The 25,109-nt window shown below is 42.9% G+C and overlaps 1 protein-coding gene across 1 annotated transcript; it reads right to left on the bottom strand.

The window, feature by feature from the left end:
- Positions 1-20,200: 20,200 nt before the first annotated feature.
- On the bottom strand, positions 20,201-21,733 carry LOC136753972 (histamine H1 receptor-like). The gene has a single exon (XM_066710350.1). It carries the CDS (start codon positions 21,731-21,733, stop codon positions 20,201-20,203), a length of 1,533 nt encoding a protein of 510 aa, XP_066566447.1.
- Between the last annotated feature and the right edge of the window lie 3,376 nt (positions 21,734-25,109).

Genomic DNA, 25,109 nt, shown 5'->3' with positions numbered 1-25,109 from the left:
GTACTTAAATGTTTGCCACCCCTGCAAAATGTTACATATAATACATGAACACTGTAGTGCATTCTTAATGCAGAAGATATCTTGATTTGAATGAAACCAATCAATGAACACTATTATTATTATTGGTATTGTTATTGTCTCAGCAGATGGCTTACAATGTATGTCCAAAAATGCACTTTGCACATATTATATAATACAATGATTGCTAAAAACACAATATTATACAGCATGAGACCTAACTAACTAAAATCAAGTACAGAATAAAGTGCAAGAGTTACATGTGTGTGCAAGGTCAGAGCAGGCTTGCGTATGACTAGTATAGTTTAAAAGTGGTGGTTAAAAAGGTGGTTAAAAGTGCAAGAATGAGCACATAATAAATAAAAGGGTGCAATACAGGTTTCACAAACGAAAACTCTTGCTCATATCATACCAATACTGAGATTTTTCATTCAAAACCCCCAATGATTAATCATTTACCTCCGCACTCCCCCCACGACTAGTTTTGGAATGTTTTCTGGCCCGAATTCACTTCCACTGTAAAATTAGACAATATTCAGTGTCTGGTCCCTAACATCGTCAGGAACTGTATATAGTACTGCAATATATATATATATATATATATATATATATATATATATATATATATATATATATATATATACACAGCTCTGGAATAAATTAAGAGACCACTGCAAATGTTTCTTAAATCAGCATCTCTACATGTATGGCAGCCACTCCATTCCATTCAAATTTTTATTTGGAATTTGGGAGAAATGTTGTCAATAGTTTATAGAATAAAACAAATGTTCATTTTACCCAAACACATACCTATAAATACTAAAACCAGAGAAACTGATACTTTTGCAGTGGTAATTTTTTCCACAGCTGTATATATAACCAAATAGCAGCAGTGTGTTACTGTTTAGACCCTGTGGGTTATTTTGAACCCATGGTTTTGCTTTTCCCTTTCATCAACGCCAGGTTCAGAGAACAGAGCAGTTGGGCTGCAATGGGAAACCTCTTATAGGACGGCAAGGCCAGTATTGTAGTTGTTGTCGATTAGCTTGCTACACCAGTCAGGTAACCAGTAAGTCATTGGGATACTTCCAATACTGGAAAACAAAGCTTCCAGACAACAAGCCGCTCTCTGAATCACTGAGCGCGGCGAACAATACAGGTGAGAGTTTGTGTCAGTCATCGATTTTCGAGACAGAGGGGGTGGGGAAAGAGGTGGCAGTGGGGAGGGGGGGCAGACACAGCTCTTGTGCTTTCTAGTACACACCGCCTGTCATTTCCCAACAACCCCCGCCCCCTACGCCCTGCAGGGCAAATTTTCAGACAGCATCAAAAACAGCTCAGAGTGACGCATCGAGTGTGACACAGAGCGGGAAGGAAAAGGCAGGGAGTGGGGCAGCCTGTCTCGCACAACACAGTGTCATGAGTGGGAATGTGGCAACTTCGTGGGGTGGTCGTTAGTCTTCCTCGCAATTTTTTTATTTATTTCTTCTTTGCCAATCTTCTGTTGATCGTGTTGATTTGTTTAGGCCCATCACAAGGGGCGGGTGCGGGGACAGCAATATCAACTTCTCTAGCTGGTCGGGCACAGGCCTAACTGTATGCGAGAGTAAGCGTCAGGTCGGGGAACGCGAGGGACAAGTCCACACATGGCAGGGGATTCGGCAGCCCCATTCCCACCGGGCGGCAGCACATTCTTCTCTGTTGGTCCCACGGTTCCGGTTTAGACTCAGCTTTCAAAGAGGGGGAGGGATTCACGATGGGGGTGAAAAAAAAACTGTTCTGTGTTGTTTTTTTCTATCTCCAAAATTTGCAGTTGCTGATTTGCATGTTCTTTGCATATGTTACTAAATAAATATTAAAAAAACAAAACAACCGGAGATGTGATAAGGCATGGAATGCGACGGCATAACTGGAAAATCGACTGACTCAGATTCCAAGAGCACGTTGAGTGCAGTAGAGAGATAGGATCGCTGTCTAGCATTGATATTCACACACACATGACAAAGTACGCTAAATTTAGTTCAATTTTTATTTGTATTATTCTTATCTGCAGTAAAAATAATGGCTGCATAGAGGCTGAGGTGTAGCAAGACTCTGTGTAGCGTAGGAGCTGGTTACAGTGATGTAATTGACTTATGACCTTGGGAGAGCACTCAAACCCTCGGTGTCAGGGGACCAGCCTTATTGGCATGGCAGGCCCGTTGCTCTGCCGGCTGCCAGCTGCTCAGAAGTGTACCTGAGACGGCTGTTCAAATCCAAGCGGGGGACTCTGACCACACACTCTGCATGAGCCATTTCACTGCAGTTATATGTAAACTGTCTTCTGTTTAGATGGCACAAAACATCAGTGAGCGTTTATTGTAATCAAGAGTCGCTGATTATGGTGTCACACTGCGGAGAGTGCAGATTGCCACGTACAGTGACAGAGCTGTTTCTGTTTGTATGCAAACCGCTGTTATTGGCAGTAACTTCACTATTCTTATAACTTCACAGAGATCAAAACAACAATCAAAGCAAGAAAGCCCCCCTAGCAGACACAGGCCGTGTCTTGACTGTTGCGGCTGGCTGCTGACTTATCAAAGTAAAATAAAGGGAGTGTGGTTGAGAATCGGCCCATTTTCGTCAGCACTTTCACATGCCCACCAGCACAGACATCAGCCCCGCCAGAGCCAGAACCTGTGGCAGTTGGGGTCTGCTCCTACTGCAAATCCCTTCTGTGCACAGAGCTGCTTATTGTCACAAACCTCTGGGAATGCCATGGAGACCTAGCAGGCTTAAAATCTATCTGTAAAAATACCTTATCACACTTCTGCAGCTCACATCATAACTGACATCCAGTCTCATACAGTGTCTCATCCTCCGAAGGGCACAGACGGCTGTCCGGGTGGCTCTGGTGGGGTGTGGGCCAAGGGGGGAGACGTGGGAAGGTATGTGTGTGTGTGTGGTAAAGGGGGTGATGGATGACAACAATACAGGTAACAAAATAAGTCCATTCCCATGTCAGGGCACGCATGTTGCATTCCGATCCCCATCGCTCACATTGCACATCCAAGCCGTCGAGGCAGATTCTCCAGGTCTTGTAGAGACCTGTCCAGGTCCTCCGATCGTCTGCGTGAAGCCCTAAGGCTGGAGGGTGGCAAAGGCACCGCGACTTTCTCACAGCTTTGTGGGAACTGTGAGCCTGCCGAGATGCCAGAACAGACGACTCATTGCAGGTTTGGGAAAAATCGTTTTTTTTATATAATAGCAATCAGGCTTGAACCAAACAACAGGGCTGCTTTTGTTAAGTGCCATTTTTTTTTCTCCTTTGCTTTTGCAGCATGACGTAAGCCTCGACTTACTTACCGACTTACTGTTTTTGTTTTTAAATGGCAAGTCAGGAACATTTTACAGGAACCAGTTATTTTCTCAGTGTAAATTCCCCTAAGGGGGTTTTCTATTTTTTCCATTCATTTTTCTTCTTCTCCCTATCCCTTGTGTGTTGTTCTTTGACTCTTCCGACATGGAAAACTATCGCGTAATCGCAGGGCAGCCCACATCCGATAATACCAGGCATAATACAAATTTAAATCAATAAAAAAATCTGATGAAAAGTAGTAATTTGTTGTATCATTAATATCTTGGAGAATCTGCCTGTCTTGCAGTTGTGAGAGAAGGTGGCAATCAGCCATCTAATACCTGCCAATTCAGACTAATCATAAAACATTTATGTTGTCCATCTTGTATTGCCTCATTTGAGAGGAAAAACCTGTTTTTTTGCATGAACATACAGGCTGATATTATAGCTTAACCCTCCAATGCACATATTATTATTATCACTAATAATATCTTCTTGATCTCCCTGAAAGCTTTTGTAAAATAAAAGTGAGGATGCTGGTGTGGGAAGGAGGAAGCATAGAGAGGACTATCTGCCAGTACACTGTGGCCCTTCCCAGGGCTCAGGACAGGTGAGCTGAATGGAAGATGTGTCCAATCACCTATTCAGCTCTGAGAGTGATTAAACAGGGCGTAGTCTCTTTAATCAATTACAAACAAGCCAGGCGGGACAGGCGGTTTGCACAACCCTGGCACCCTCAAGTGCACGCAGACACAGTAATATATTACTGCAGACAGTGGTGAGGAGACTGAACACTGGGCACACGCGGCAAAGCGAAGGATCCTAGAGACATCCTGCAATACCCAAACTGAGCGCACTGTTGTAAGAAAAAGTGGGTAGGCGGCCATCATAAGCACATTTACTTTCAGTTCAGCTATTGAATCTCATTCAATCTCATTCTCACAGGATCCCACAGGGAGAGAGGAAGCTACAAGTGCACAGCTGGGTCCTATGTTCGTCTCCCTCATCAATCTTTGTGTATTCAGGTATCTCCTACATTGCCATTCTCACTTCTGACCTCTGCTGCAGGGGCCATTTCCCAGGCCGGAGGGGCTCAATGCCATGACTTGGGCACTGCATTGCGGGTTTTCCCAAATGCTTGGCTCTTTCCAGGCCCCCCCTAATCCTTTAATTTGTTGTTTTTACCAATCTATCCACTTGGGTGCTTTATCCACTCACTGGACCATTAATAATGCTCCTCGACTCAGCTGCTTCACTAAGTAGGGATGCAACGAAGCCTTGCAAAGGAGAGGCACCAGAGTCACCTGCCCCCTGTGTTTTTAGCCCCCTTTGTGGACACTGTGTGAAGGCTCCAGTTGCTTCTGCAGACAAGAGGCTCCCAGCATTACGTTCCTGAGCAGATCCTTAACTCGGGATTGTAGTGCACTTAGTGTGGGTCATTAACATGGCGCTATCTGGGTGTGTCCATGCCCGACCGAGCAGAGATGGGCCTCGGTCACAGCTAGTTCCTCTCCGATTGCTTTCAAAAGCTGTCCCTTTTTTTCCCATGAGAAATCGACCATGTGCTGAACTGAGCCCTCTGCTGTTACTTTGCAAAACTGTCACTTTGATTCTGAATTGCTGGGTTAAAAGGTAAACCTAGGCTGGGTTAAATTAGAGACAGGAATAGCTTTGGGAGTGTAAGTGTATGTGTGTCTGAATGAGTGTGTGTGTGTGTGCATGTGTGCGTGTGCGTGTGTGTGTGTGTTTGTGTGTGCATGTGTGCTTGTGTGTGCATGTGTGCGTGTGTGTTTGTGCATGTGTGTGTGTTTGTGTGTGCGTGTGTGCCTGAGTGAATGTGCCCAAGTGAAGAAGCGTGTGTGCACATTTGTTAGAAAGCCTCAATCAAAATGGCACAGTATAACTTCTAGGCCGGGTTCCTAAGTAATCTTAACACTGATCAAAAGCTACCCGGCTTTTATTTGCTGGTGTCTGGATCTTGCCTGGGCGGGCTGGGAGGCACACTGGGGCAGCGAGCCAGCGCTGAGGCACAGACACGGGCCCACCAGGTGTGTGTTTGGGTGGATAAGCCTGCAGGGATCGGCGTTTGAACCTGAGATCAAGTTTCTAGGCACGGCCCACCCCCCCACCACCTTCCCAACTGCTTCCAAACACCCCCATGCTGACACCTGCCACCCACCCTTCTAATCCCTCTGCTTCTGCAGAGAAAAATAATAAAAATATCAGGTGCTTTTCTTCTCACCTGCCAGGACAGCTGCAATTATTTTCAAAGCCCCCATTCCAGTACACATCCCTGTGTGGAATCCACATCCCTCCACAGACAACTCCTTGATCTCTTTAATGTGAAGCTCAGAAGGGGGATAGAGTCCATTAGGAGAATAATGGATGACCTGAATAGACCCATTTCCTAGTATCATGTGAAATCCACAAAACACCATATACCTGAAAAACCCCCACTGGCTAATGCTTAAATGCTATTGGGATAACAGTTACACCTGTCGTTCCCTTCTGCAAAGCCTGGGAAACTGGTATGGAATAAACTGTCGGTAAGTCAGACACCAGGAAAACGAAACGCATAGCAATGGCTCTTCGAAGCGCGTTTCCATCTGGGTGAGTGGACGGAGATGGTGTTGTGGCACAAGCACAACATTTTTTTTTTTTAATATAACAGAAATGGCCAGGGCAGAGCAAGGAAGTGACATTTCATTGACACACAACAACAACAACAAACCCTACACGTTAACATTCAAATGAGACACACTTATAACGGCAAAAATGAACAGATACTTGGGGTTCCTGTTCGACTAGATATTATACAAGATATTTTTGCCAGATAAATAGAAGTCAACAGACTGGTTCTGCAGTTACGGAAAGCTGGAACGATGTGAACGCATTAAAAATACTGGAAATTCAAGGTGTGCAAATAGGTCAACGCCAGCTTCACAAATAATCATGGGAGCCAGCCACTACTGTGTGCGTGTCCCTCGGTAAGCACAATGGCACTTCCATTCAGCCGTTACAGACTATCATCATTTTCTTGGGCGTCACGCTCGTTGCTGTTGGTGTGCTATCGTCCATGTCATTGAGGTCCTCGTTACAGTGTAATTAATAGAGATGTACAGTGCCCTCAGTTTCACCTCAGCTTTGCACTTGGGACAACACAGTACACTAAGGAACATGCCGGTGACAGGTAATTGAGGGTCAACTCCCATCATTCCTGACATTGCTTATATGCGACCTAGAGATCTGATCCTGAGATTTGGGGGAATCAAATGAATATATATATAAATATATATTAGGGCTGGGAATCGATTAAAAAAATTAACTAATTAATCGCACAATTTGCTGTGATTAATTGCAATTAATCACATTTTTTCCCCAAGCTTGTAATCATCAATATTTAAATGTAGAATCACCTAATTAAATTAATCAACACAAGGGAAATCTATTTTGAATAATATTTTTAATGACATCTTGGGAACTGTAAACAGACTCTCCTCAGAACTACAGAGTAGTCATTCCCATCAAATATATAGAATGCAGCAACATTATAAACAAAGTGTTTAAGTGCAAGTTGAATATTAAAACCATGAAGGTTATCAAAAAGACTGCATTAGCCAATAGGCCAAAATAAATACTTTCTTTATATGCACCAACAATATCAAACACAACAAAATGTTAAAGTGCCAGTTGAATTTAAAAAAAGTACATAAGTCTTTGCAATATCAATAACAAAAGGAGAATGTAGATTTTTTTTCACCTGAAGATTTTGTATACTCTTTTACATTAAGCCAGCAACTGAGACAGACTAGTCAGTTTACATTATCAGGGGACAAAGCAGCTCTCTTTTTCTGGACATTGTGTCATTAAAGTCATTAAAACAGAGGCAAAAAAAGTGCTGTGTCAATTGCATTATTTTTTCTTAATGCGTTAAACATTTCAAATTAATCACAAAGATTAACGCGTTAATTCCCCCAGCCCTAATATATATATATATATATATATATATATATATATATATATATATATGAGAGAGAGAGACAAGGCAGTAATAGCTGCAATTGTAAGATAAAAGATGGCATTTGTTTCTCAGAAGATGTGGGTGTATTTCTCATCACAAAGATGGCCGCCTCTCTGTGTCTGATATTTCTATGCACTGAAACACATTAGAGTTACGCTGTTGTGGGAAACCTGCCTCAGTCACCTCCGAGCATGTGTTTTAATTGTGAACTTCACAGTACATCAGACAAAATCAAGCTCCTGCCTAAGATCAGGGGAATGGTCCGTCTCTGCCATCAACATCCATGACACATATACCAGCATTGGCATCAGGCCCCTGAGCAGTAAATGTATTGGTGTGTGCTCAGTTTAGGGCTTGGTGTTGTGTGACAGTTGGTCGAGGCAATGATGGCAACATGTTACTGGCTTTGCGGCCACTTCAAACACCAGACTGGAACAAAAACAACTTCAGTTGGCAGGGTTGCCCGATGCGGTAAGCGTTGTAAATCTACCCCAGTTTGCCAATCAAATGCGCATTGTTTGTGTTTGATTGTGAAGTATGGCCTGGACTGTAACCCGATGCAGCCACTGACTCATCCAGGCGATACAGTGTCCGCCCAACCCGCCGATACGATTTCAACTCCCTATTGCTGCCAGCCAATGTGGAATGAAATCCATTCCAGCTGTGGCCTCCTGTGCACCGGGGAGGTTAGCTCATTGCCACAACATCCTCAAATATCTCCCGTCCAAGTCCTTTGCAAAAATTCATCTCAGAAAATTCTTGGCCCTAGGTGCTAGTTCTTGAAAGGAGCCGCTAAATCCCCCTGAACAAAAGATCAAGGAAGGCTGAAGGAAAAAAGGTAGCGGGAAAAGGGAGGGCAGAGTGTGGGGGATGAGGGGGTGGCAGTTGTGTTATTAATGTGGTTTCTTTCATGTCTACCTGGTGTGTAATAAGAGGGATGGGGTTCAAACCTTGAGGGCACAAAAAAATGAAAGAAAGAGGAAGAAAGAAAGGAAAGGTGTTGGATAGCTGTAGATGTCTGAACCTGATCAAAAAAAAAAAAGGAACGCTTTCATTACCAGTATTATTATTATTGTTGTTACTCCTACAAGTAGGTCAAAGGGAACATGGGGCAGAGAAATTATTCTGAAATGTCATCATGTAAAAAAACGTCAGTCTAACCAAAATAATTCAGTCCAGGGATCAACACAGCCATAGTTCATTTAATTGAAAATCCATTTTGTTCTGAATACCAACTGCTCCCTAGACACCATGAGACCAAGGGGCTAAAATAACAGTGGGAGAAAGGAGAAGTGGCAGAAAAACAAGGGAAGGGAATAGCAGAAAAATAAAATGAGAACACAAAAAAAAAGACAACACATGAAAGCGAATCAGAAGGGTGAGCAGCAATGTGAGAAGACAAAACACACAAACCAGGACAGGTGTTGAGTCAGAGCAGGGAAATCAAAGAGGAGAACAGGAGGCAGGGAGGGAAGGAGGGGAGGATGGAGAGGGAGGTGTCGAGGAGAAGTGTGTGTGGGTGGTGGGGGGGGGCAGATATTTGAAGTAGTGTGCTAGGAGAACTGGTTGGACCAGGTTCTTCTGGCAGATGCGATGTCTAATGGGCCTGACGTGTTGAGGCACGGTAACTTTAGACAGGTGGCTGAGCACAGGAATTCAGCGCCCCTGGGTAGAGCAGATAACAAGCTCCAGAAAAAAATTAAATCACAATAAATAACAAGAGAGGTGTTATTCTGCTATTGTATCGTCCGAAACATTACACTACCTCTACCCAGCCCCAACCCCAGCCCTCACCCCAGCCCCAGCTCCAGCCTTCTGGCTGTAACTTTATACTCCTCCCTGTTGCAATGCATCTCTCCCTAGTACAAAGACACTGAGACAGGCTGTCAGTCCATTTATCCAGATCGTGAAGCCGGCGTTGATCTGAGGAAGTGATTAGGCAGGGTAATGACTGTGTGCGCTCATGCACTGTGAGTGAGCAAGTGAATGAGCAAGTATCTTTGGCTTCAGGGGCTAGGTTTTTGTTGGTCCAAAGGACCAAAAGTTAAGTTTGTGCAGACAGTGCAATTGTCCAGATCTCCCAAACGCCTCCTGATTAAGGCTGATGGGAAAAACAGGAGCCCAGTCACACATTGTGTGTGGTATTTAAATCTAAAGTGTTCAACATGAATGAAAAATGACATTTGTTAACATTTAATAAATATTTATAAATAAAAATAAAATATATTTACAGATCACAAGGAAAGTTCACAATACACCTGCTGTTTTTTCAAATGAAAGCTCCCCTACACATCAGGTTTAACAAGTATTTTAGCAAATCAGGGAAAATCTATATTAAACAAATGTGGGTAATGCCCACCTGACGGGTTTTACAGCTGTGCCATACCCAGCCGCTGTCAATCATTTACCACACAGACAAAAGGAAATGCAAGCTACTGCAGAAGCACGTTGATTACTCATAGAAAACCAGATCATGTAGTTTTTTTGTTTTTGTTCCACTTATAAGTTTAATTTTCACTCATGTCAACAACACTGTTTTATATGTTTTAATAGCATTATTTACTGATCAGAATGTATTTTTTCAGTGACTGTTCTATGGTGTTTTATGCTAATATGTAAAGGTCTTACATTTAAGGGAAAACCATTTTTATCACATTTGGCCTTCCCCAGATATACAGACAAGCACCGATCTCCAGAAACAGGTCCATTAGCTCAAGCCCAAATGCAGTCAAACCTTGGCTTAAAAAAATATATATCAGGACTGGTCAATTTTCTTTATTTATTTTTTACCATTCCACAAACCCGTCTCTTCTCTGCAAAGGGGTGGGCTGGCTGCACAGGCGGTGAGCCACACAAACACCCGGCACCCTCCCTGCTGTTTGCGCACTCTTGTTTCTGAAGTGGGGCTGTGTTTGACAACAGCGTCTGTGCGCCACCAGGCCCCTTCAGCAGCTTGTCTTTTTTCTATCAGAGTAGGTTCACAGTTCTGAAGAAAAAATCCCCACACCTCATAGTTCATGTGTTGTACTACAGGGATACATTGACTGAGCTCCACATCATGTATAAATCAAACTTGAGAAGTGCTTGGATGCAACCATTTTGCAAACTATTGCACTTTACCAAAGATTGACGCACAGATTGATTCATTGATTTCGCTTGAGGCTCCTAATGTAATTCGACTGTACATTTTCACATGCTGACAAATATTTCCATAGTTTTTTTTTCTGTCTTTTAAGTCAAAGTGGAAATGGTAACTAAAGACTATGGAGAAGGTCCAACTCTGTGATTGGGAAGCTCTCTTGGCTCATATTAAGGAAGGCAAGTCACATGACTGACTGAAGGATAATGAACATTATATCCCAGTAGCTCCGGGTCTCCCACATTATTTTGGGATATCATATATTGGAGGGAAGCTCTCCCCTTACATGTCCATCACACCACAGAGTAATACTGGAACAAGCATCCCCAAAGAAGGAAGGGAATTTTTCAGCTTCCCCTACAGTACATCTACATCCGTGACACACATACCAACATTGTCTAGCCCCTGACCAGTGACCATGTTGTTGTTTGCTCAGTTTAGATCTTGGTGTTGTGTATCAATCTTCTAATCTCAAAGTGAGACTCAATGTGGGACAGTAGTGTTAACTAGTAGTTTGGGTTCTGGCCTTGTAACCATAGGGTTTTAGGCCAGAACCATGAGTGAGGTATAACCTAAATGACATCAATACCACAAATCATTTGCTGGTACCGTTTTACCAGCAATTTCAAGCACTAGGTCTGTCTCAGGCTGGTGAAAACAGCATGTATATCTGCAAGAGGATTAATGCCAGATTTTACCAGCAGGGCAAAGAGGAATTAGCTCTTGCAGCATAAGGGCAGTGCAGGTCCACTGTGATCTGGAGGGCCTGAGGTCAGATCCTGCCAAGGCATTAAAATCAGCAGCCTCAAATCCACCGATGACAAGGCCCCTCAACTTACAAACCACAGCAGACAAAATCACAGAACCACCAAACCACTTCCTCCTTCCAACCCTGTCCACGTATCTAAGAGATACGACAGATTTTTGAGAAATCAGAACCAGTGAACTCTCTGTAATTTCAGCCCCGTGGATGAGAATGAAGCGCTTTCGAGAAGGTCAGTGCTCGGGCCGAGCAGCGGGCTTAGTCAGTGCAAAAACAGTGTATTCAGTACATCAAACAACAACATAGTTGTGAGTTTTGTTTTTGAGAGTGTATTTTCAATGGGTTAAGATGTGACAGGCTGCTGAAAACACAAGATCACCACCTGAGGAAAGATGGAGGGTGAAATTGAATTCTTGAGCATCGCCGGATTACATCAGACATTCAGACAAGCGATTACAACCGTATCATTTCCACAGGGAGGCTCCCTCTGTGGGATTATCTCAATGGGTGTCAGGTTTGCAAAACAGGCACCTTCAGGGCTCCATCATATTTTGTCTTATTTTCTGCATGTTGTTTTGCAGTGCTGAGCTGAGCGGCATTTCTGCACAGTCAAGAGCCCAGAGGAGGGAGGCCAGTGCCCGGCTCACACATTTCGCTCTGGCAACCATGTGAGAGGTGGCAGTTTGTCTGTATTTTGGTTTTGACAAACACTTAAACAGAAAAACGTAGCAGAAATGCACGGAGTGGGTACTGTACTGATTAGCTCTACAATTACTTCATATGTGCATTTCAGAAGTCCATTTCTATCATTTAAAAATGGATCAACCACAATCCTATCTTTTTGTGTGCATTAATACAGAACGTTTTGTTAAATGCTGTTACTTTTAATTAAATAAAAGTTTCATTCTCTGCATTTAAATTTGTTCCAGTATTCTTCTCTGGAATGTGCATATAAATAATTAAATGTAATTTGAAAACATTATTTCATTATTTATTATTTTCATAACAACCCCTATAAGTCTACAAATCTATGTTGCCACAACGTCACACTGCATGCACTTCATTACCATGTCAGCCCTGCGTTGTTTGGTTAGCTGGGAGGTCACTGGTGTTGAGGGAACTGACAGTCTGTCCGGAAGCGCACATAGTTCCTGTAATGGGATGGAGTTTGATTCACCTGAGTAACTTGAGGAATGCAGGGATTAGGCTTATGGTTTTAGTTCTGATGTGGAATGGGAAGGCGCTTGAGACTCTTTTCTGAGAATGATACTGACAGAAAAAGTACTGCAAAATGACAGTTGGTGTCTTTGTGTGTGAAAAATGTATTGGATTGAATGGGGAGAGCTGTGAGAATCAGAGGACCTCACCTTGATTAATAACGGGACACACACAATCTTACAAGTATTTACCACAAAAACATTAACAAAACCCCCTCACTTGATATATACACCAGATAATAACTAAATTAACACAAATCTTTGGATATAACATTCATGCATCTAAAGGATGGTTTACATTCCGACACTCGACCATCAACTCAGCAACAGTGAGCTATCCAACTGTCAACTGATCAAGTCACTCTTGTCGTCCATCGCCGAACTATAAACGCACAGTGATGCTCCAGCTACTCTAGAGCAGACATGGACGAAGAAGCAGTTCATTTACTTCATTTTTCAGCAGCTTTGCTCTTAAACCGGAGACACCTCAAAAAATCATATATGAGTGAAATACACCTTAAAAGAGAGAAATCTGGAGAATACCACAGACTGGTACAAGAAATGAAATTGGGTGACATGGAGTTTTTCACCCGATATTTATGAATGACGCCTGTAGTTTTTGAAAATCTGCTCAAGTTAGTGGCACCTGGTATACACCACAAACCTACCCATCGAGTACCTATCACACCAAGTGAAAGGTTAACTTTGACCCTCAGGTAAATGTATATTATGTTAAGAATGTGAAATTAATTTTAACATGCACATATCTGTTTTGCAATTGTTCATAATAATGGCTAATGGTCTCAGCCCACTGCTCGGTTTTTCAATGCTTGCTTTAAGTATACACACGTTTGTTGGAACCTGTTGGGCATTTCTAGCTCTTGGGATGTCTCTAAGGGATGTACATGCCCTTTTCTGTGATTACGACCTACTGTAACCCAGCAGTTCTCCACGCTGTCCTGCTCTAAGGTCTCAGCTCTCCTAGGTTTTGTCGTGCACACCATCTCTCTCTTGGACTGATTGACTAATTCTTCCATATCACTAATACAGCTCAGATCAACAAGACAACAACGTTCACAAATGAAATCTTCTTGGATGATTTCATCCAGGAAGGCAATAATTCTGAAAACCTGACACTGTAGTGGCCACATGCTTCTAAAATTTGAAAGTTTTTTGTTTTGGGCTCTTGGTTTCTGTCCCCTGTTCAACTGCTTGACTTTTTTTTGTCACCGAGAAACAGTGCAGCTCTATCTCAACAGCAGCTTTAAGTACCCTTTTGTCTACTTACCCCCAATTCACACCTAACTGGCTCCAACTGGATACACCTGGCACTCACTCATTTAACTCACTTAACTGAAATCCTGCTAGTCCTAGACTAAATCACCTTTCCTTCAACCTATTTACTTTCACCAACTCAGCAGTTGTACTGAATTGAATTTAAATTAAGCCAAACGACAGACAAACTACATTTCCCATGTGAAAAAATGTGATGCCACCTTTTCCTGGCCACAGCCTTCCAGAGGATGACAGGGTATTCAATTACAGACTTTCCAGGCAAGAAGGGTAATTGAAAATACTTTTGCAATCTTGACAAGGTGGCAGGTTTTTCGTAAGCCCATACATGCAAAAGTAGGAAAAGTAATTGTAACTGTGAAGGCATGTGTTTGTCTGCATAACTTCCTACAACAGATGGACCGTACTCTACCTCCACAGCAGAGATAGTAATGCCTCCCAAATGATGTGGACAGAGAAGATGGAAATGGCAATGTAATCGAGGGACATTGGCGAAAAGAATTAGACCGCACCCAGACTGGAGCCAATTCATTCAGTCCACATGCCGCAACTGTCCACCAAGGTTTTAAGCATTACTTCTCTTCCCCTGTAACTGTAACGGGACTGAACTGTTAGTGGTTCTCCAGAAATCAGGAAACCCTGGTCCATATCTCATTATTCAATTGTATATAGTTATTGTATAGATGGCAGGCTATTAATCATTTAATTCATTAAATATGAGTGATGCAATTGTTTTATTAAAAACAAATAACAGTACATTAGTAAAATTAACTTAAAACATTTAAATTCAATAGATTTTTAGAAAGCTGAATACATTTTGAAAAGTACAATATTGTGAATACATGATTAAATATTAAAATTTTAATAAAACATGTTTTAATTACCAAACTTCTTAACTTCTTCTTAGAAATTAAAATACATATGGGTATCGTCACCAACAGATTTATTTTGATTTAGGTCAGAGGGCTGAAGTATGCCAACTTCAGAAGGACCCTGTGGAGTTGGGAATTCAGCCTCTATGAGGAAGGTTTCAATTTTAAGCCTAGCTAAGGCTTTCTGGTATGGTGCCATCTTGTCCAGGCGCATGGCTACAGATTGAGCCCAAAGGGTTGTCTCGGTGGGCATTGCTTCTGATGACTGAAGATTTTGACAAGCTCCCTGTCAATTTCGCAGCTCTTTTTATTTCTCCTCAGCAGTTGTTTTAGGCTGACCTTGTGCGATGATTGGAGCAGTGATTGATTCAGTAAGGCGTATGTTGTCACTTATGTACATCTCACTTTGTGGCTCAACATCAGACATTTCACATGCCAGTTGCATGTTTCCATATGTCCTGATTAATAGGAAAAATTATTTATTGATTGAAAGGCTATGTCTAAAATACGCCCAGACACACTGGCAAACCCGCTGAATCACAGATGACCAGAGGCGATCATGGTGTGTGTGTGTATATTAGAAAGCTCGGAGGTGCATTTGTGTAGGGTCTATTATAAAAAAAGATGGGTCTGCAAACCGTGAGCTCTATACCCAAAAGTGTCGGTATTTCAGTGATATTGTCAATATTTTTTCAGAACTTTTTATTTTAAGCAAACTTTCAAGTCGGCATCCAACACTTGGGTTCAGATTCCTCTGTGTACCACTCAGACTCTTGGCTTTATGATGTTTTGTGCCAAAGTGCTTAAACTATTAAAACATAGAAGGTAGTGTAATATAATATTATCCTTGATCGCCTCTCCTGACCACCCCCCTTCTTTAGATTTCCATACAGCATTCTTCAGACTGAATTAAGCCTGAACGACTGTGATGCATTTTACAGTAGGCATATATAACTGTTTTGGATTGAATTTTATTTAAATTGGCCTTACATCAACTAAGGTTCTTGTACACTTCTCATCCAAGTCCCATGCTTATACTATTCATGTTCTGTAATATAGGCTATTCTCATAACGCTACTTGGCTAATTCATATTCTCTAACTGTAATCATACTATTAATCTATACTCACTTGGCCATTTTTATAAAAGGGTCCAGGAATGACATTTGGGCATAATATGTCCACTTAATTTTTGGCCCATCAGCTCCAGATCCGCTATTCTTTTTATGTCTGGCATAAACACCCCTCAAACTTATGAAACGTTTTTGGACTTCTTTTGCTAGAATAACAAGACATATTAAACATTTGTAACAAATACCACAACACTGCTCTTAATTATCTAGAAGTATTATGTGAATAAATATGTCTAACATCATTAAATATGCTTATGGTGTGATTATACACCGATCAGCCATAACATTATGACCACCTGCCTAATATTATGCAGGTCCCCCTTTTGCTGCCAAAACAGCCCAGACCCGTCGAGGCATGGACTCCACTAGACCTCTGAAGGTGTGCTGTGGTATCTGGCACCAAGACGTTAGCAGCAGATCCTTTAAGTCCTGTAAGTTGCCAGCCTTCGCTCCCCACGTGCATCAATGAGCCTTGGCCGCCCATGACCCTGTCACCGGTTCACCGCTTTTCCTTCCTTGCACCACTTTTGATAGGTACTGACCACTGCAGACCGGGAACACCCCACAAGAGCTGCAGTTTTGGAGATGCTCTGACCCAGTCGTCTAGCCATCACAATTTGGTGCTTGTCAAAGTCGCTCAGATCCTTATGCTTGCCCATTTTTCCTGCTTCTAACACATCAACTTTGAGGACAAAATGTTCACTTGCTGCCTAATATATCCCACCCACTGACAGGTGCCATGATAACCAGATTATCAGTGTTATTCACTTCACCTGTCAGTGGTCATAATGTTATGGCTGATCAGTGTATTTAGATAATGTAAATGTGTGTACATTTAATTTGAAAACTAATGTGCCTTTTTTTAAATAAAGAAAATAAAGTTGTGCATCAGCTTTGTGCATTAAAAAAAAGACCACTACTGTTTCACAACTAATGTATCTATGCATGATGATTTAACTAAGCTAGAAGTACAAATTGTAATACAGTGTAGTTCTCATTATGTTACACTAACAAAACACTGAGTTATACATAAAATTGGATTCAATGGCCTTTATTCAATGGGCAGGCCTTATTTATTCATATTTATTTAGGCTAAACACAAACGTGTGTGTATGTACATCATAAGGTGGCACATTAAACCACCGTTTTGTGTTTTTTATTGTTGGGATGGGGGAGGGGGGGTTGGCCACTGGTGATGAAAACGATCAAAATAATCAAAACCCATTTTAAAATATTTGATGAAATGTATGTATAGTCACTGTTATTTTCCCTCACTTGTTTATTAATATTGCGTATTGCTATTCAGTTTATAAAATGCATCTGGGCTAATGACATGGGCTGTCCTTATTTCTACACTATCCTTAACTTATACAATTTTAATGATTTACACATTCCTATGCTTCGTATCTCTGTCAAATGACAATGTGATGACATTATGTGTGGGTAAAGTTGCAGTTAAAAATGTCACTTGTGAGGGAAAAATACTCACAGATGGACTGCACTTGAGAAGCAATCAATGCCCAAGCATTCTCCTTTTTTTACTGATGATTATAATCAGCTCTATCGACCTGGTATATACAGGGATACGAGGTTATTGCGCTGAGAAGCTTTTCAACAAACCGCCTGTCTTCCATGTCAGCGCTGGTCACAAATACTCTATAAATGAATCGCCTAGCATTGGGGTCAGCGACAAGGTCAAAGATCAGTCGATTTGAACTCTCAGTGACGCGACCAGCGACTGTTGTTATCGACCAGGGCGACTGTCGCCAGAAAGCATAAACTGCACAGCGACAACAATGATCGCCTCCTCTTCAGTGACAGGCAGGTGATGGATTGTAAACCGGCCATTACACCATAATGTGATAATATACACAGATCACAATACAGGCCATGTCCACATGGTTCCTGTTCCCCACCTATATTTTGTGCCTTATGAGCTGAATAAACAGTTTTTAAGGTTCAAATGATGATGTTAAACATCTATATATAGGGTTCATCAGAGGAAGTTACACAGGAATTATTTTGCTTTAAGACATGTCTGCTGAGCACTGCCCAATGGCTTACACTGGTTAAATAGATCTAGACTTCAATAGAAAATCAAACCCATAAAGTAAAGATACAAATGACAGCACTGTGCACTTTGTTTAATAACTTATACTGCTCCATTTATTTTACATAATTTATTGTTCTGAATTAGCACTGTAAAACTAAACTAAACTAAACGTTTAAATCACAAAGCAACTGAAATAGACAGAAACTGCTGAGTAGGGGCACAAACAAGTTGACAGTAGCAAGAAGAGACAGAAAGGTAATACAAGATATTGCACAAGCTATCCAAAATCAAATGTGCAGGGCTAGGCGAGAGACAGGGAAGAAATGTGAGACCCTTTTTTCTCTGGTAATTAAGTGTGCACAGGATTTCAACAGAGCTAAAATGCCCCTTATCTTCAAATGTGTTTTTTTTCTTTGCTTGGTTTAGTTTTTCTTGAACACACAGACAAAGATCAGCTGTATTTTCTATAGGTAGCAGAGCAATAAGTAGTAGAAGTATGCTTTTAAGCAGGTTTCTGTTTGCCCACTGTGTTTGTTCAAGCTCCGTTACAATGTAGGAATTAAAGTCATGCTGAAAGCAGATCCGATTTCTGTACACAGTGGACTCACATTGTGCTCCATGCAAACAGAGGGGCTGAGGAAATACTAAGCCGGCTTGGTCACAGCAAATAGGATGACAAGACCTGATGTGCCTTCAACAAAACCAAGACTGCCATCTTGTGAGAGGCCTGTGCATTTACAGCTAGAACAAGCATCACATACGTGCCAGGGCCAGCAGAGAAGAGAACCCAAGCATTTACTGCACTGAACTCAAAATGAACAGCTTAGCAATGGATACAGCTAAATAAGGCTTTTCCCTTTGTTTGTCGCCAACACTAACTCAAGTACCTGCCAGCCTACTTCTTCCAAGAATAGCAATGAGTTTTTAAGACTATTATTTGTCCAGTACTTATTTAAATGTGGGTGTCAAAGGTGGGATGGCCTCAGTATCATGTTAATTTTTTATTTAACTGTAGTATTCAGTTACTAAATTACTTAAACCTTTCAGGTGCTAGGATAAGATATGCTGTTTATTTGAGATACAGTACATACAGAATGCTTTATAACCTGCAGGGAAGTGTTAAATGATCCACTTAATCCAACTGACCGAACAACTGTGAATCAGAGAAGGGTTGAAACAAGAACTAGAACACACTACAGCAGTCCAGGAACTGAGTTGGACATCCCTGGGTTAAAAACAAAAACAAAAAAACAAGCAGGGGCTCACTAAAGACAATGTGTGGCAAGTGTAAGTCAGACATTAAACAACACCAAGGAAACTAAACTAAAAAAAAAAAACACTCACAATTCCTTTTATGAGACACTTCAAATTTTGGTTGTTTTGCATACCGACAGGGGACAACAAGTGCGCAAGTAATGACCCCGAGAGACAAGCCGAAAGTGTGTGGCAGCAGAGGAAGGAGACAGATCAGTTGAACTGATGACAACACTCACTAAGAGAAGCCAAAGCACAAGGAAGGTACCAGTGTGAAAAACTACAGGAAAGGCAGAGGAAATGGTATAATGCAATAAATAAATACATAAATAAAAGCAGGGTGCAGTAGAGGAAAGGTCAGGCAGGATCAGTACTATATTGTCACAGAGCCACAGAGATGAGTTAGGGAAAGATTGATCTGTCACCGGGTAGGCCGATAGAGACAAACCATGTGACGGCCAGACTAGACTAGATGTGTACAGGGAAGTAGGGCTTAGAAAGAGGAAAGGTAGCAAAGCATCAGAGAGATGCTCCTGTTAAAACACAGAGAGGGGCATGCACAGCACAACCAGGGAAGCAAAGCCATTCAAGAGCCAAACAAAGCCAAACGAGGAACAACAAGGGTTGAAAGGGTGACAGGACTTCTGTGTGTCATGCATTTCAGTGGACTTTCTTAGTGAAAGGACTATTGTGTTTATGTACAAACAAACAAACAAACAAATGCCAAGCTGTTTTGGCGTGAGTGGAAAAAACACTCAGTCTTTCGAGTCTTTCTTCTGTAGAGGTGCAGCATGGTTTGAGTTTCGTCAAATGAAAATCTGTTAGATCCATCAAAGGGATTTGACTGGCATTGGAGCAGTAAATCCACCGGACAGAGATGACCAAACTGAGAGTATATGATCAGACTTGTCAAAATAAAATAAAAAACCCTGACTTTGTTCGAGATTGTAAGAGCTTATTCAGCTTATTATTGGATTTTTTTTGTCATCTATTTTTACAGTTAGCACACCAGTAACTGGACCGGCACTGCCTCTCTTGGGACACTTCAAAGGGATGGTAGTGGTCTTTGGAGGTCTTCAGACAGGGGGGAGCAGGGGCCCCCTCAGCGCTGCAGTCTAAGGATGTGCCTGAAGGTCTTGCGGAAGGTGGTGTTGCAGAAGGGGTAGATGAAGGGGTTGAGGGTGGAGTTGAGGTAGCCCAGCCAGATGGTGACCATGTGGGTCTGGGGGCTGACACAGGAGTTGCACAGGGCGGTGATGGTGAACGCAGTGAAGTATGGGATCCAGCAGACCAGGAACACCACCATGATGGCACCCAGCTGCTTAGCGGCTTTCCACTCCTTCTTCAGCTGGCTGGTGGGGGGCGGCTGGGCAGAGATGGATGGACGCATCCAGGAAGCCCTTCCCTGCCCATGCCCTGGCCCCCCAGAGCCCAGGATTTCACACATCCTTCGCAGTTTCCTGATCTCCTGGAAGTTCTGGGCCGCCCCCGCCCCAGCCCTGGACATTACCCTACAGGAAGTGGCTCTGTGTGGGAGACGCTGGGTCCTTTTACACCGCCTGCCTCCCACAGATGCAGGATGTGGGGTAGCCCGACTGTCATCTGCAGACAAGCTTCTGGGGCGGCCGGCAGGCTTGGAATCCATACTAAGTAGTCTGGCATAACCAGATGGGTAGCGGATAGTCACAGGACAGGGATGACTAAACTGAGAGAATTCTGACAGGCCGTCCAAATCCCCAGCCCCTTCTTTGTGTTCTGCAAGCTTCTGTTCCACGCCCCCACTGGCTTGGGGTCTTCCCCTGCCGCCCAACTTGCGGCTGAGACAGAGGTTCACACACTGGGTCTCTGGCCATCCCTGCATTCTGAATGTGTCTGGTGCACGGGATTTTTTCTCCCACCTCCCCAGTAGGAATGGGCCAGTCATTTCCAGGAATCCATCTCCTACAAAGCCGAACCTCCTTCGGAAGCGGCCCCGGACAACAGCGTAGATCCGGTAGTAGTACTTCAACATTAGTCCGGAAGGGAGGTAGAAGTTGAGAAAGGCAGCCAGGAGCTTGAACCAGGAGCTGTGACGGAATTCTGTGTCACACTGAAGGGGATCAGGAGGGACCTCGCCAACCGGCCAGCACAGGATAGGGATCAGCCAGCTGGCGGAGAGAAGCCAGGCCAGTGCAATGAGCCAGCTTGCCCTAGCCTTCGTCCTGATCTGCATGTAGGCCAGGGGCTGCTGGATGGAATTGTAGCGGTCCAGACACAGGATGAAGAGACTGAAGATGGAGGCAGTGCTGGCCACGTAGTCTACCGACAGCCAGAACTTGCAAGCCACGAACCCCATTCTCCATTCCTGGGTCAGGAGGTAGTCCAGGCTGAGGGGCATGACAGCACAGCCAATCAGGAGGTCCGCAGCAGCCAGACTGACGATGTACAAGTTGCCAACCGTGTGGAGAGTACGTGTCTTCTGCACGGCGTAGAGCACCATTAGATTCATGAGGATGGTGACCAAGCACAGCCACCCCAGCAACAAACCCATCAGCACTTGCCTCCCCTGGTCCACCCGACTCCCACTCTGGGACATGTTCGATTGGTTGGCACCATGGTAGCAGGATGGGGAAGGGTTGGGAAGCTCAGTCTCCATGGCTCGCCTTCACCTCAGACCACCGCAGAGGGGCTCCCTACTTCTTTGATCTGCTCCATTCCCAAACCATGCAAATCTCAGGGGGCTGCCAAGTGAAATGCTTGGTGTAATAAGTCCCCTTTTTGTTTTGATAAAAAAGGGAGGCATTTAATGTACAAGACCACTAAGCAGAGTACGGTGAGCGGGGTGGTTGTTCTTGAAAGAATTGCTCAGTGATCTGCTTTTCCTCCTTTAATGAGACTAGATGTCAAAGGTAGTTTGGGAAGATTTCACTGTGTGCTCTTAGGAATGACCCAAGGAGTAATTAGGTGTTATCCTTTTGAAGGGATCCATAGATGTGTCCCCCCACCCACAGCCACACACAGGGAATAACTTGTTTATATTAAAACAGAATAAGAAAGGCACATCCTGTAGCAAAGGTTATTCAAACAGAAGCTTAATGTGTCCAGATAGACAGCCTCACGTCTTCCTCTGAAACCACCCTAAGGAAAAAGACAGACAGAGGTCAGAGCCAGCTATTCAATTGTTTGTTTCAATCTAAAGCATCCTCAAAAAACATCAGCAATCAACAAGGAACTTCCATTGACGTGAATAAAAATTGTCAGCATTAGCATCAAAGAAGATTTTGCAAGTTTACCAGCTCTTTGTAGCTATACATCTGAGCGGCAAGTTGTTGAAACCCAGAAACTGTTGGATGTGTTTGAGTTGTTTTACTGAAGCATCTGTTCCTAATCTTGCAGGTCCCAGCTGAAACTCAAGGAGTCCAAAATGCAAAGACCCTCTACTCAGTGAGGCAGCCAGTAGTAGTAGTCTGCAGTAGTCTCCCTCCACAGGGTCAGCATCAGTTTGTGTTTTTTTAAAGCTCGCTGGCACCAGACTTATTCCTAATACAGGCCTCCGCTTGATAACCAGGGATGACTGATGTGGAAGAACGAAGCTTCACCTTTTTGTTTAAGTCAGTCAAGACGCCTTATTATTTCAAGCAATTGCAGGGAGAGGATTCAAAAGGTAGTCTGACAGAGTTACCCTGGCAGATCAAGATCTCTCTGCATGCAGGCAGGACCCGTCAGTGTCACTCACTAAAGCATCATTCAAAGACTTTCCTCATCACTGCGAGAACTGAAATTTACACCAGTAAGTCGAAGGACACTTTACTGTCAATTAAGCAGATATATTTCCCTAACTTGTCTCATTACCTTCTCCATCCCTCTGCTACTCATTTGTATAGACTGATCTTCACTAGAAACATCTGAGGTCTATTCACTTAGTTTCAACACCAAACATAACTGAAACAATCGCACACAAATAAATACAGCTGTTTGGAAATGCATGGATACACTGGAACAACTGCCCTGAGCTCCCCAATATATGAATGAATGCAGCTGTGTGAATGTGCAAGCAAATGTGGCTATTAACACCCCTGCAGTAACTCTTGAGAGGCATAGGTGATATTTATTGATACAAAAATAAAATTGATGAATTGAATTTAATTAATTTAACTGAAAGAAAAACTCTCTGTGACAAACGAGGCGGGCAGAGGTTGTGTATAGCGGGATTCTTTCCATTTCTGTTTAAACGTCTGCAGACACATTAACTCATCTGGATAATCTGCTCTTTATTATGACAGAGGGAGCGCGGGATTAAACAGCAGCCGCTGAAGGATTGCTTTTCCTCACCCTTCTCCTAAATTTACCATATAAGTCTTGGGTGAAGTTGTTGCCTAGGCTGTCACTAATATAAATTTAGTGCTTCCTTTCTGAGCTTTCTTCCGCCTCAAGAGCAGTAAAACACTCTAAATCGCAGCTCTCTGGCACATTAATGAGGGCTAGTCTACATTTGCAGCAGCCTCAGCCACCCCCCTGCCTCCCCTCTCCCCAGCATGACTGATCACCGGGACAGGAGTGCTCCCTTTTCTGCACCCTGTTAAATCAGCAGTCCAAAAACAATCTGCTCCCATCTCTCTCCCACAGGTCGCCTGGCTGTCAGCCACCTCACTCAGTCCTTAGCTTTCAGCATTAATGTGCACTAATCTATGACAGCCAAGGGTGCTTCCCCCACAATTTAGAAGATTTATCAATGGTATCTCTTTAACATAGAGAGTAAGATGATAAGATGATTTATTTGTTTGTTTATGATTATTTGCCAGACACTCAGAAAAAAACATTTCCTGCATTTCAAAATGCACAGCTGGTATCCGAAGCATTCACACCATTCTTGTATAAAAACACACACGTTCTACTGATTGAGACACGTACACGTAATCTATCAATGGTATCTTTCCAGCATATTGCTATATGCGGATTTAATCTAGAGTCACAGAGTCACGATTGAGGTTGTACAAGCAAAGTCCTCCAAGGCAAATCAAATGATATCACTGCCTTGATATTCACGTGCACAGGTAAGAGACCTACACATGTATGAGAGACTCTTTGAAATTCTGGAAGTACTTTAAAAGGCATTCAGGATACAGAGCATTGTATACCAGATATGAACATTTAAACCTTGACATGATAATAGCTCCTCTCCATAAAAAATGAGAAGGACGTCCATTCAAAAAGCAATTAAATAAATGTAGCCGACTATATTAAAAAGTGCCAAGAGATGGACAACTTACCTTTCAAGGGAGAATCTTAGCGCTGTTGTTGTATATTTGGTAAAATAAAAAAATAATTATAATAAAATAAAATAAATAATTAAATACATTAAATATACACATCAGAAGTGGTCTTGGTCAGTTTCTAACCAGGACTGGGGCTGTACGTCCCATCCCAGCCCAACTGCTTTCCTCTGAAGATGTGCACACACACCCACACACACGTACTGATGATTAAGGCGCTGTCTCATTAATAACCTTCTTTCTCGCCCCCTCCCCGCCTGTTGATTCAGTGACGGGCAGTGTAAGGCCAACACTGTTATGTCTGGCCAGTGAGCAGTCTCTGAGTATGCTAGCCAATAACTCTCTGTGGCATTTGCAAAAAAACAGGAGCCCAGATACAAAAGCCTTGGACCTGCTGCAACGAATCACACCAACTGGGGGAGCCTATAAAGTACGATTCTACGGGAAAATAAGTCTGGTCTGTGACGTGACACAGCTGTGGGAGGTATGCAGCTACCTCAACAACCTCCTCCTGTGGCCAAACTCATTAACCTCTGCATGGGCTTGTATTCGGCTTGGGGATTATTAAAGTAACTGTTTACGTGGCCGTGATGGTTTGTTTATTTACGTCTCTGATTCTGAGAATGTATTGCACATGGCTCAAAATGGGTGAGTCTCCTCTGCCATTAAAAACAATAGCTTGTGAGTGAGAAAGGGGAACTCAACTCCACTCATAGTGTAGACCAAATTACAACACCACCTTCCTTTAGGCAACTCTGT

The sequence above is a fragment of the Amia ocellicauda genome, chromosome 7, assembly GCF_036373705.1.
Source record: "Amia ocellicauda isolate fAmiCal2 chromosome 7, fAmiCal2.hap1, whole genome shotgun sequence".
Classification (NCBI taxonomy): domain Eukaryota; kingdom Metazoa; phylum Chordata; class Actinopteri; order Amiiformes; family Amiidae; genus Amia; species Amia ocellicauda.
This window is presented reverse-complemented; position numbering and strand designations above follow the sequence as displayed.

Coding starts and splice junctions, on each gene's coding strand:
- LOC136753972 (XM_066710350.1), bottom strand. CDS start 21,733: ATGGAGACTGAGCTTCCCAACCCTTCCCCATCCTGCTACCATGGTGCC.